The sequence below is a fragment of the Cryptomeria japonica genome, chromosome 6 (genome assembly GCF_030272615.1).
Source record: "Cryptomeria japonica chromosome 6, Sugi_1.0, whole genome shotgun sequence".
Lineage (NCBI taxonomy): Eukaryota > Viridiplantae > Streptophyta > Pinopsida > Cupressales > Cupressaceae > Cryptomeria > Cryptomeria japonica.
In genome coordinates this window covers 41387992-41401613 of record NC_081410.1, presented here as the reverse complement: position 1 = coordinate 41401613, position 13622 = coordinate 41387992, and the positions used below count along the sequence as shown (strand labels likewise).

The window sequence follows — 13622 nt, the reverse complement described above, 5'->3', positions numbered from 1 at the left end:
GTGCAAACCCCAAACAAACAAAGTTGGACAAGCCAAACAAACCAACCTGTCAAACCATCAACAACCCAACCCAACTCAAGAGGGGGGAGAATCCAAAACTTGACAAAGGGGAAGGTGGAGAAGGGGGGTAGATTTTCCCTTCCGCTTGCATCAAACGACCGTCTAGGCAACACTATCATTAAGAATATTCAAAGAAGAATCAGGCGGGGAAGACCCCGCAGAGTATCCACAATACATATACTTCACACATATACATATAATATATATGTTGACCGTCCAGGCAATAATACATGTTAACCACAATACATATACTTCATATCGTACTTCTGAATTCGTTCCTGAATGTATCCACCAGCTAACTAAAAACATCACATATGGAGTGACACTTTTATGAAACTCACTGAAAATTTGAATTAATTCAAAAATTTCTATAATGCAAATATCTCGATAACATAATGCTCTGTATGTAGTATTTTTGTACAGTAGATCAACGAAACAATAGTACATCACATTGAGAATTAAGACTAATTCAGAACCAAGATTTTTTTGTTGTCGAAGAAAATCGTATGATGATCCCTTAAGGATCAAGGGATCATCAAACAAATCAACCGTAACAAGACCTGGCCAACAGAATCGTAATACAAATAAAAGTACACGGCTTTTTAGAATCTTCCAAGATATTGTAGTTGTGGTGACTGTCAATGCATTAGAAGGCGGAAGGCCTCATTCTGGTTTTCCTTGTTGTATTCATATCCAAGATTTTTTGCACGCCCTGTAAATCCTTCTTCATCCTCTTGTGGAACTTGTATACCAACCAATACGTTTGCACCTGCTTCACCCTGTACATCGAATAAAACACATTTACAGACTAAGGATAGAGGACAGCAAGTGAGCCCAAAGTAGAACAGAGGAAAGCTGTAAAGGTCCAGCGAATAAACCCATATAGACTCAGGTGCATACCTGTGCACGGTAGTGAAATAAACTTATATTCCACCGAGGACTAAATGCATCTAGAAACTTCATCAATGCACCTGGCCTCTCAGGAAACACAAATCTGCAGAGTAGTTCATTTTTTACATTGGAACGACCACCCATCTGCAAATAAATCCAGAGATAATGAATCAAGGTAGCAAACAGCATTGGTTATTAGCACAAGGTAATTTTTGTAACATGTTCATTAATAATTTCGTACAGTTCAAAATAGTTTTGCATTCATAATGGTGGAAACAATAACCTAAAGCAAGACATGGTATTTGGGGCATATCAATTATCATATATAGAGTACAACACTAAGAGGTTTCCATACCATAGAAATGTTGCACTGTTACTTCAGTGAACAATGAACAAGCAAAATAATGTGTTAAAACATAAACTGCAGTTAAAAGTTATGCAAGATGTAGATGATTACAAGATGTCGCAAATGATCTTTAGCCAAGTCATTGTCTGTTAGGTCTAATGTCTTCAGGCCAGATGATTCCATGCGATTCTTGAGTTCTTGCAGCTCCTCAGCCTTGTGAACACCAACACTGAGCAAATCAACCAAATCCAATATTAGAATACTACTAAAACCCCCTCGAGGTGAATACATCTATTATCTACTAACACATACATCGGGATTTGTCAAGAATGTCAATGTCTTCAATCTTAGAAATTATGTTTATGTCCAAAAATAAAAGAGAACCGTCGCAATCATAAATTTCAACCATAACATTGAAAATGTATAAACTTGTTCAAATGAATGCAAAATATTGAAAGTGAGAACGCCAAAACATAGAGAGGAGGAACAATAACCCAGCCAATACATAGATATGATAGGAGGGAAAAAAAAATATGGATACAAGGGATAAGAATAATGCCATGCCTATACAAAACAAGTGCTTTGTCTTTCTCAGCATATCGATATTTGAATTCTGTTATATTCATTGGCCCAACCTGCCAATTCAGAAATAAATTAAAATATTAGTCAGATGAAAATGCTCGAGTTCCAATTGGCTTAACATATTCATCACAAGAATATTAACACATACCAGCTCACAAAACTTCTTAAAAGAACCACGCTCCTCTTTAAGAAAAGTTGCGAGAACGGCCTCCCTCTTGGCACCCACGTCAGCAAGTTGAGTGACAAGCCTTAGACGTTCGAAGTTCATATTTGCTCCACTGGTTATAGCTATCACAGTCTCATCCTTTAAACCATAATATTTGCAATAAGCATTTGCCCCAGCTAATGCCAGAGCCCCAGCAGGTTCTAAAATGCTCCTCTTTTCCTCAAACATATCCTGAATCACACGAAAAATAATCAATAAAAAAGCATAGCAATCGAAGATACAAACCAAGAAATGTGTATATCCCCAGTACCACTTCCAAGTTAAAAGAGAAAATAGTTATGGGTTATGGCACTCTTTCGGAAGGAATATTATTGATAACATCAATAAGGATTATTACCTTTAACATTCATTATGAATAAAACATATTCTGACAATGTATCACCTTGTATATGTTATTTCTTTGTCAAAGTATTGTATTTATACGGGCATTATTTTATTTTTTTTAATTAGGCATGATCAAAAACTAATTCTCAAGAATTGTATTCACATTTCGTGAGGATGAAAAACAAATGATTAAAAATATTGGAAAAAAATCATGACTAAGATATAGGAATAAAAAACATTTAATTTCAAAATAAGAAATTAACACACAAGAAGGTTAAAATACATAAATATTGCTAAATAAATTTAGAACTATGCAAAAAGATGTTGAAACATATAAGCCATGATTTTTTGAACAAAATCAGAATATTGAAAATGTCGGTGGGTTCCCTTTTAGGACCTATTCACATCTTGTTAGTTAAGTTTATGTAGGGCATTTGCTTTTTGTTTCTCAAATCACAAAGTCATGATTATGACAAGTGTCATAATCTTTTGTCCTGTGTTTCATCCTTCCTATATGAACAGAGGTTCTTTTGTATATTAATCTTGTATACATTGTACCATTATTGACACAAAACATTTTTCATTACTTCTCTATTGTGTAGAAGGTTTTCTGGTGTTGCACAGCGTTCCTGCTACTATGAATCATTTGTGACTTCAACATGGTATCAAACCTTTGAATCTGCAAGCTCCCTCTCTTTTGGGGGAGTTTGTGCCAAGAAAGTTCATATGATGTATCATATATCAGATCTAACCTTATGATTGAGTCCAAGAAGCTTCTCCATGGATCGACAATAAACTTGAAAGGGTTTGGTGACAATCACTAACACAATTTCTTTTGGGGTCATCATTTTTTTGCTGTACAAATTCCATACAGTCATGATTTGTGTAACCATTGTTCAATAACAGAAGATTACCTGCATCATCCTACGTCAGTCTTTATCAACACAAGGTATTGTTAAAAGATTTTCATATTTTGTTTGGTCAACAACTGTACTTTTCTATGCAAGGTTTGCATCAACACTATACCCTTCTCTACAAAGACCCATTTCAAATGTTTTCATCTACTTTTTCTACTATGGATGCCTTGAGGACTGAATTTAAGATGCCCATCTTTGAATTGTTTTATGAGTGTCTAACCAGGGAACAAGCTAAAGCTAATTCAGTTGAACACACCTAGTTTTAAAAGTCAAATTGTGATGGCTTAATCTCCCAAGGGCAAAGGTAAGAATAAGAAGAAGCCTATAAGACAAAATCGACTTCAAGTGTCGAGCCTCCCATTTGAAAGGAAATTGTAACAAAAATATACCATTTCCATATAACTCTCATATGAAAAACAAATGCAAAACAAGTATTCCAAATCCACGATGCAAAAGAATAACAAAACATACCAAAGATAACACCAAATGTACCCTAAGAAAACCATTTCAAATAAAAACCCCAACTTCCAAAAGCACCCACACAACTCAATGAATTATCTCAAGAACAAGATTGCACTCAATTGCACTCTTCCATATGAACAAGCTAGATAAAACCATAGGTACTAGGAGACCCGTCTCCTACCCCTGGAGACCCGTACCGGTACCGGAGAATTTTTCGGAAACTTCTTGATGCATAAGGTGCTTTTGGCTGCCATCTCCTGTCGTCTCCTAAGTCTCCCGACTAAACATTGACGTCTCCTCCTAGAAAACTTAGGGCAAAATGCAGTAAAAAGGCAAAAAAAATAAAGCAAACAAATAAGATAACCTTGCAACAAAGCAAAGTCGTAGGGAAATGACTAATAAGGAAACTGTTTCATAGGAAGACAAAAAACCATGCGAAGTTATAGTGATCGGATCTATTGACAGTGTAGACTTTTTGAGAGGACTGATTTCTTATCATTGTAATAATCTAAAGAGAAATTGCCTTTTACTATTTAGCCGACAATATTGAGTGTGCTCAACATCTATATTACCTTACTTTCACTAAACAATTTAGACTGGCTATGGTATCAGCAATATAAGCAATTTTAATTTCAATTTTTGTTCAATTTTAAAGTTAATGTTTAACTTTACCATTGTTCTTGTTTTCAAAGTTCTCTGACATGATATGTTTTGGAAATTATTAAATATTATTTATTAAAAAAATTGGCATCTCCAAGTACCCCCGTCTCCTAGTAACCTTGGATTAAACCCATTTAGCCACACATCCGAATCCATGCTTCCCATAATCACATATGCAATCTCCATGCTTAATCCAACCTTTAACCTACAAGCTAAAGATTCAACAAGCCAACCTCAACAACCACTCATGTGCTTGCTTTTATAAGACAAGCTTATACAAAATCGCTAAGTGGTATTACATAAACCATGTGCTTCAAAACTATGAGCTCACTAAACCATGACTCCAAAATTATATGTTTTGTTCTAAGTGACTATAATGTTTTTCTAATGTAGCACCCACATTAAATATTTGTCTCAATGTCTCATACAACACGCAAGTGTACCCAAGACTGCCTAAACCATGTGATATCCACATTTCTAAGATGCACAACTAAAAATTTATTTTATTAACATTATTATTATAGAAGCTTATACAAAATCACTAAGTGGTATTACATAAACCATGTGCTTCAAAACTATGAGCTCACTAAACCATGACTCCAAAATTATATGTTTTGTTCTAAGTGACTATAATGTTTTTCTAATGTAGCACCCACATTAAATATTTGTCTCAATGTCTCATACAACACGCAAGTGTACCCAAGACTGCCTAAACCATGTGGTATCCACATTTCTAAGATGCACAACTAAAAATTTATTTTTACATTATTAACATTATTATTATACAAGGCATGCAACACACATTTCCCAATATGCTCCCACTTCTTGTATACATTGCATAAGGGATCAAAAGTAAACTCAATCATCAGGGAACAATCCCTATAGTCAACATGTACCCTCTAAACATCCATGTGCTCCATCAAGATACCTGCAACAATAACCATGATGACCACCATCTCAAACAAAAACCCTCTCATCCTCCATCATGCGAATACATGAAAGATAAGAATCCTACCTCAACTTGATATCCAAACACGAACACCAAATCTAATGGTGATAAACAAACCTAAGTAGCTACCAAGAACTCAGCAACAGCTGAAATAGCAACCACAACTAATTGCTAACACATCCAACTATCCATATGTCAAAAAACAAGATATGCTCATCATCACAAGTAGACCTTTTGCCATCAATATATCGGAATTCCCTATATATACACTATCCTCCACCAAAAAAGTTCTTCAAGGTAACAACACACAGACATGCAGCAAAAAATCTAAAGACCGTCCATCCTATAGTATAATGAGAACATCCAACAAAAGACATATACATCTTGGAACTCCCACCACATGAGTAATGCCAAATCTGAAATCAATCAAAGCATCCAAAAGTACATCAATAGCACTGACAAGAAGAGTGTCACTAATGTCATCAATATCATCTAATAACAAAGAACATACACAATGATCTGCAAACTTGCAAACTAAACTACTACAAAATAAATCTGGCCAGTAATCTCCATGCCTCTCCCAAGTTCTCCAAATCACGAAAGATAAAGATTATAAAGCATCCATAGTGATCACAAGAGCTCCACAGAAAACCTCAACTCCAATGTCATGTAAATAAAAATCTCCAAGAAGAAGCACTAGATCATGAAGAGAAAACTTGCAAAACAAAAACATGTCCTACCAACACCAATGTGCTAAAGCTATGAAAAGTAATCTCATTCCCAAAACCCCAAATAGAAAAGCCTTCTCAACATCCAACCATTCAACTGCCAGGTCAAACATATCATTATGTCAATAAACTAGTTAGGATGTAAGCCTCCAAATTAAAGGAAGATCAAACAAAACATCCATTCCCTCAATGAGACAATATGCCCAAAACCATTCCCTACACTCAAAAATTCAAAATTGTCTTCATAACAAACTTATATAGATAAGAAGACAAAGGAAAAAGAAACCATACCAAGTAATCCTCAAACAAGCCCTCTAGGATTGGCATCCATAGCTCAAGACTAATCCTCATGAAAAGACAAAGCATTAAACAAAATCCATCTAAAATTAAAGTTCACAATACCTATCAGATGATTTTCTGCTAAGTGGAACAAGAGATGAGAATGATATTGCTCTTCCTAAGATGCACCAAGTCACCATGACTCTCTCCATGAGCAATCTCCTCATCAAATCCATGCTAAACTCAAATCCAACTCAAGTGTCGACAAGAGTAACCATCTCAACACACAATCTCCAAGAACAAATCTCTAGCCTCACCCAAATTTGAATAGGTGTACAACCTATCATCTCATGCTAATTGAACTCCAACTACAACATCGCCATAACTAGAAGCTCACAAGACAAAATGATCACGACGCCCATCTAGTAGATTACCATAAATCATCTCCAAAGCTCCCACAGTCCCACTACATGATCTATACAGAATTTAGGAACTATCCATGACAACATGACAGGTGATCATGTGTCTCTAATAAACATATTTGCTCCCAAAAGCACCTGTATCATGCCAAACCTCTAAGTAGTACTCAAAAAGCCACCATGGCACAATAACAATCGTCCTTGTTGGTGTAAATAAATATTCATTTTGGATATTATTACACTTACTTAAGTTAACTTAGGATAATGTATCTCTTCGTAGTTTGGATTTGAGACACTTAGGGAAGTGTGCACATAGGGATAGAACTTGTAGGAGAAATTCCACCTTTTGTGGTCTTATTTTGCTGTTACACTCCACATTCGGTGGGTCATCCACCTCTTGTGGAATATTATATTATTTCTCCTACCTACCCCTAGTATTTCTTACCTACCCTTGTTTCTCATTGAGCCACATGTCATATTTGTGTGCTCATACATCCATATGGCCTTGCCTATATAAGCAGGCCTATATTCATTGTATTGGTTAATCCAATTGATCATTTTGCATATTGATGAGAATACAGTTTGTTCTTGTCATTCTATTGTCTCTTTTATGCTTTTCATTGTGCCCTTGATCTTGGCAAAATCCTACATGGTATCAGAGCTATTGGGGCTTCATTGATTGGTTTTTGGAGACATCGTGGAAGGCTTCTATTTTCGGATTTGGGGATCTTCATTTTTTGGAGGCATCATACAGCGATTTGGACATCACCGTTGAATCCAAGAAGCCGTTTCCATAAATTTCGACTATAAAGTCGACCTATTTTGGTGAGAAAAAAATTTTCCCCATTTTGGCTATTATCGTACGGATTTCAAAAACAATTTATTTATTTTTCGGAAAAAAAAAAAAATTTGAAAAATTTCGATAAAAAAATTTTTAAAAAAAAAAAAAAAAGGTTTTTTTTTGTGCGCTGTTTTGGGGGTCCGTAGACCCCCCCGTACCTGCGTGTTCCGCATGTTGCAGGGCGTACCTGCTGTCACCGCCGGTCGTCCCGTCCTCCCGGCTCCGCACGTCGCCGCCGTCGGCCGTCCCGTCCTCCCAGCCCCCTTTGCCACCGCCGCCCGCAGCCTCGGCTCCTGGCCCGCCGCCGGCCCCTCGGCTCCGGCCGCTCCCTCCGCCGATGACGACCAAAACAGGCGGCCCCGCGTCCGCCACGTGGCAGGCGGCCACTGGCCCGCGGTCAACTTCCGTACACCACGTCACCTACGCCACATAGTCCGTCCGTACGCCACTGTACAGTGCCACGTCAGCATCCGTACTGCACAGTCACATGCCCAGTCAGCAGTCCATACAGTACGGACACCCAGTTAGCAGGGAGGCGAAGTTTTTGCAACGGTCATACGGCCGTCAAATTTAACACAGTGAATCGCTAATGTCAGCGCCACATCAGCATTTTTTGAAAAAAATTTGACCCCTCTCCATTGGGCTTTTCAGTTTTGCAGTCCAACTTTGAAAGGCCATATCTTGCTCATTTTTGCTCCTTTTTTGGTGCAATTTTTTTTGAAATGGGCTAAAATTTCGTGATCTTTGCAGTGGTGTGGTTATTTTCTGATTTTGGTGTACAGGCTTTTCGGAATTTTCGGATTCTCTCAGCTGTACCTGTCCAATCCTCAATTCTGCAACTTCAAAGGCCTCGTTTGAGCTCATACAACCTCCTTTTCAGGTGACTTTTTTTTTAAAGTGCTTATTTTTTCGTCTACTTTCATAATCTATGATCAGATTTCAGAGATTTTGAGTGGAAATTGTACTTTCAGATATTGGTCTTATTTGGCCTATTAGGTACTTGTAAATTGCTTGGATCTTAGTTAGATCTCTTGCATTATCAGTTTGAGACTCTTTTGGCCTTATTGAGGCAGTTGTAAAATTGTAAATCAGAAGTCCACTTTGCCATTTTTTGCAAGTGGCCCATTGTATACGCACTACTTATAAAGTGCCAAAATCATCACATTTGGGGGGGGTTATTTGATTGAGTGAATTTGGGGGGGTGTCTTGTGTGATTGTGCCTCTCTTTGTGCTCTTTCCATTTTTGTTGCAATGAGTCCTAATAAATTTCCACCTTTAACTCCACATAATTATGCATCATGGAAAATTGAAGTATGGAGTAAACTAATGGAAAAGGTTCTCACACACTACATAGATGGAACAATAACAACACCACCTGATCCTAAGGCTGATCCAAATGCTCAATTAGAATGGCTCACAAAGAATTGCATGGCTCTTGGAACCTTATGCAAGTATGTATCAGATGACCTCATTTTTCACATTGAGAAGTGTAAAACAATCAAAGAGACTTGGGATATGTTTCAGAAATTGTATGGACAAGTTGATGAAATCAGAGGCTATCAGATTGACAATGAGCTCACCAACCTAGATCCCAAGAGTTTTGATACAATCCAAGATTATGTCACCAAAGCAAATGAGCTAAGAGCAAAGCTTAAGGATTGTGGAATTGACAAAAAGGATGCTCAGTTGATATTGAACTTGTTGGATAAGCTTGCACCAGAATATGCAATATTTGTGTCTAACTTCCAAACTCATTGTTTGACAGTGGGGAGTTCTTATGTTATGCCTTCATTTGATGCTTTCACAAAAATGTTGATATTGGAACAATCTAAGTTGTTGAACATGGGGTTTCTCAAGTCTTCAAAGTCCAAGGCTTTGGTGGCTAATCAATGGAATCAAGGAAGTCAAGGCAAAAGATTCCAACAAGAAGAAGAAGCAATCCAAGTCTAAGCCACACCAGGAAAAAGGACAATCATCCTCTCCATCACAAGGCGATTTTTCATCCTCTTCCAAGAAGGGGACACCACCTAAGAAGGATAAACCAACTCGTGCATATTGCAAGAAGTATGGTCATGATGAGCATCGATGCCACGCAAAGCAAGTTGATGAGTTAACCAATCTTCTCAAGAAAAACAACATCAACTTGCCATCCACCTACACAAAGAAGGATTCATCTCCTTCCTCTTCCTCATAGTCTAAGGGAAAAGGGCAAGCATTTGTGGCTACAACAGGTTCTTCACAGCAATGGATACTTGACTCAGGTGCCTCATATCACATGGGTTCTACAAAGGAGCAGTTTTCTTCATTGGAGCCATCTAAGGTACCTCACATTTACATAGGTGATGACACACAAGTAGAGGTTGAGGGGAAAGGTTCAGTTGACATGGATGATGGAACATTTGAGAATGTTCTCTATGTTCCTAACTTGTCTACCAACCTTCTCTCCATCTACCAAATCACTCACTATGGGAATGGGAAAAAGGTTGAGTTTACACCAGATTCATTTGTGGTAAAGGAACTTGATGATGATGCCTTGGTAGCAGTGGGACAAGTCAATGACAACTCAAGGCTTTATTCATTCTCCCACTTTGTGCCAAGTTCACCTTCTAGGGCCTTGCTTACTCATTCAAATTCAGAAAGTAAGCTATGGCATGAGCGGTTTGGTCACCTCAACTACCGCTATCTTCAGCAGCTCAGCACTAAAGACATGGTCACAGGTCTACCTCGAATCAGTTTTTCAGAGGGTGTATGTTCAGGTTGTTCCATGGGCAAGCATCCCGAAGAGAAGTTTGATAAAGGGAAAACTTGGAGAGCTTTGGAAGTTCTTCAACTTGTTCACAGCGATGTAGCAGGTCCATTTCCAGCACCTTCATTTAGTAAGGCCCGCTATGTTCTTACCTTCATTGATGACTACTCTCGCTTCACTTGGGTCTACTTTCTCATTCATAAGAGTGAAGTATTTGACAGATTTTAGGACTTCAAGACTCGTGTGGAGAAGCAATCAGGGAAAGTGGTCAAGATTCTTCGCACAGATAATGGAAGGGAATATGTGAACAAAAGACTTGAGGATTTTTGTACATTTGAGGGGATTGATCTTCAGCATTCTGTAGCCTACACTCCACAACAGAACGGGGTTGCAGAACGCAAGAATAGAACTCTCAAAGAAATGGCTAGCTGTATGATACATGCACGTTCTCTTGATCCCGCCTTTTGGGCAGAGGCTATCAGTTGTGCCACACACATCCAGAATCGGGTTCCTCACAAAGCTTTGCAAGGTATTACTCCTTTTGAAGCTTGGGCTGGTAGGAAACCGATTGTGAGACATTTCAGAGTCTTTGGGTGTCCAGCAGGGGCTCGCATACCTCCACAGAAACGCAAGGCATTGGAACCTCCGATTCGGCCTTGCATATTTGTTGGATATCTTGAGGGTGTTAAGGCATATAGATTGATGGATCCAGAGACACATGAGGTATTCATTGAGAGGAGTGTTCACTTTGAGGAAAGCTCTCCTAGCTTAGCCTCTCTACCTCCTCCACCTTCCTCCATTGTGGATAGTGATGTTAGTGATTCAGATGATGAGACTCCTTCAACTCCAACTCGCAGGGTTACACCTCCGCAGGGTCCACTTGCAGTTGAGGAGCCTCGTTCTCCACCTCCACCTAGGCCTCGTTGGGCTCGATAGACACTTGAGTCCGCGGGTTCTCTTGTTGGGGATCCTTCAGATACACGGAGAACTCGATCACAACATCAGGATCTTCCACATGCATTCATTGCTACCGCTTCCGATCCACAGACATTTAGGGAAGCATCAAGGGTTCCTGAGTGGGACCAAGCTATGGAGGAAGAGTACAGTTCCTTGATGAGGAACAACACATGGGATCTAGTCCATCTCCCTAAGGGGAGAAAGATGGTTCGATGTAAGTGGATCTATCGGACCAAGTTTGCAGCAGATGGTAGTGTGGATAAGTATAAGGCTCGGCTTGTTGCGAAAGGTTTTTCTCAGGTTGCAGGTGTTGACTATACTGAGACCTTTGCACCCGTAGCCAAGATGAACTCCATTCGTTTGACACTTGCTATTGCTGCAGCTCATGGTTGGGCTGTACATCAGATGGATGTGAAGAGTGCTTTTCTTCATGGTGATCTTGATGAGGAGATTTATATGGAGCAGCCATAGGGTTTCATCCAGGATACTTCCTTGGTTTGCAGACTAAGGAAATCTCTCTATGGCCTTAAGCAGGCCCCCAGGGCTTGGTAGGCCAAGATGGATTCCTTTCTTCTCTCCGCAGGGTTCACCAGGTGTCATTCCGATCCGAATGTCTACATTTTACGACAGGATGACTCTCACTTGATACTTGTGCTCTATGTTGATGACTTGATCATTACAGGGAGTACTTCATCCATCATTAGCAGGGTCAAATCTGCTTTGCATGACAGATTTGCTATGACTGACTTGGGTCTTTTGCACTACTTTCTCGGGATAGAGATTTCACAGTCACCTTCCGGGATGACACTATCGCAGCCCAAGTATGCTCTTGATCTACTTGCACGCTTTCATATGGCTGATTGTAAGCCTGCCCCGACTCCCTTTCTTTCAGGAGTCAAGCTTGAGGCTCAGTGTTCTTCTCCACCCGTTGATGCCACTTTGTATCGTCAGCTTGTGGGTAGTCTCATCTACTTGACTCATACACGCCCTGATATTTCATTTGCAGTTGGCATGGTTTCCCGCTTCATGCAGGAACCACATGAGCTTCATTGGAAAGCTGCCAAACGCATCCTTCATTACATCCAGGGTACACATCACTATGCAGCAAGCACAGGACTTCGCTTGGTTGGTTACACAGACTCCGATTGGGCTGGCGATCTTGATGATCGTAAGTCTACTTCTGATTACAGTTTTCACCTTGGTTCGGGCCCCATTTGTTGGCAGAGAAAGAAGCAACATGCTATTGCTCTCTCTTCGACTGAGGCTGAGTATCGAGGTGTTGTTAACACAGCGACTGAGACCATTTGGCTCCAGCAGATTCTCACAAAGTTTGGATTCACCACTCCACGGCCGACAGTTCTACATTGCGACAATCAGAGTGCTATTGCAATCTTGAAGAACCCGGTCCAACACCAGCGGACCAAACACATCGAGATTCATATGCACTATATCCGAGAGCTCATCCAGGAGCAGGTCATTGATTTGCAGTATTGTCCTACAGCAGAGCAGGTTGCTGACATATTCACCAAACCTTTCACTGAGAGTAAGTTCCAGCAGTTGCGAGCTCTCTTGGGGGTGCGGGATGTGTCATTGGAGGGGTCAGCTGACTTCTCCTTCCTCTCTTATGGGGGGCACTTTTTCCTCTTTGAGGTTTTGTCCTTCTTCTTTGAGAGTCTTTTGTACATTCATCTCTCTTTTGGGGGGGAGTTTTTTTTCCCACTGGGTTTTCTCCCTTTCTCCGTTTGTGAGAGATTGCATTGCATAGTTTTGCTTGCATTTGCATATTGTACATGGGTACCTATCATGGCCTAGTAGCCGGGACCCATCTTGCATTGTTGACTTGAGTCTTCATTCCCCTAAGTTGCACTTAAGGGGGGGGTGTTGGTGTAAATAAATATTCATTTTGGATATTATTACACTTACTTAAGTTAACTTAGGATAATGTATCTCTTCGTAGTTTGGATTTGAGACACTTAGGGAAGTGTGCACATAGGGATAGAGCTTGTAGGAGAAATTCCACCTTTTGTGGTCTTATTTTGCTGTTACACTCCACATTCGGTGGGTCATCCACCTCTTGTGGAATATTATATTATTTCTCCTACCTACCCCTAGTATTTCTTACCTACCCTTGTTTTTCATTGAGCCACATGTCATATTTGTGTGCTCATACATCCATATGGCCTTGCCTATATAAGCAAGCCTATATTCATTGTATTGGTTAATCCAGTTGATCAT

General features: G+C 39.5%; 1 protein-coding gene across 1 annotated transcript in view; it reads right to left on the bottom strand.

The window, feature by feature from the left end:
* Positions 1–386: 386 nt before the first annotated feature.
* LOC131072137 (threonine dehydratase 1 biosynthetic, chloroplastic) overlaps positions 387–13622 on the bottom strand; it is a 38689-nt gene continuing 25453 nt past the window's right edge. The window contains exons 5-9 of the mRNA XM_058008204.2: positions 2028–2276; positions 1862–1932; positions 1409–1526; positions 961–1095; positions 387–839 (exon numbers count right to left, since the gene is read on the bottom strand). Coding sequence (XP_057864187.2) covers positions 699–839; positions 961–1095; positions 1409–1526; positions 1862–1932; positions 2028–2276 — 714 coding nt within the window. The 3' untranslated portion in view covers positions 387–698. The remainder of the gene's footprint in view (positions 840–960; positions 1096–1408; positions 1527–1861; positions 1933–2027; positions 2277–13622) is intronic.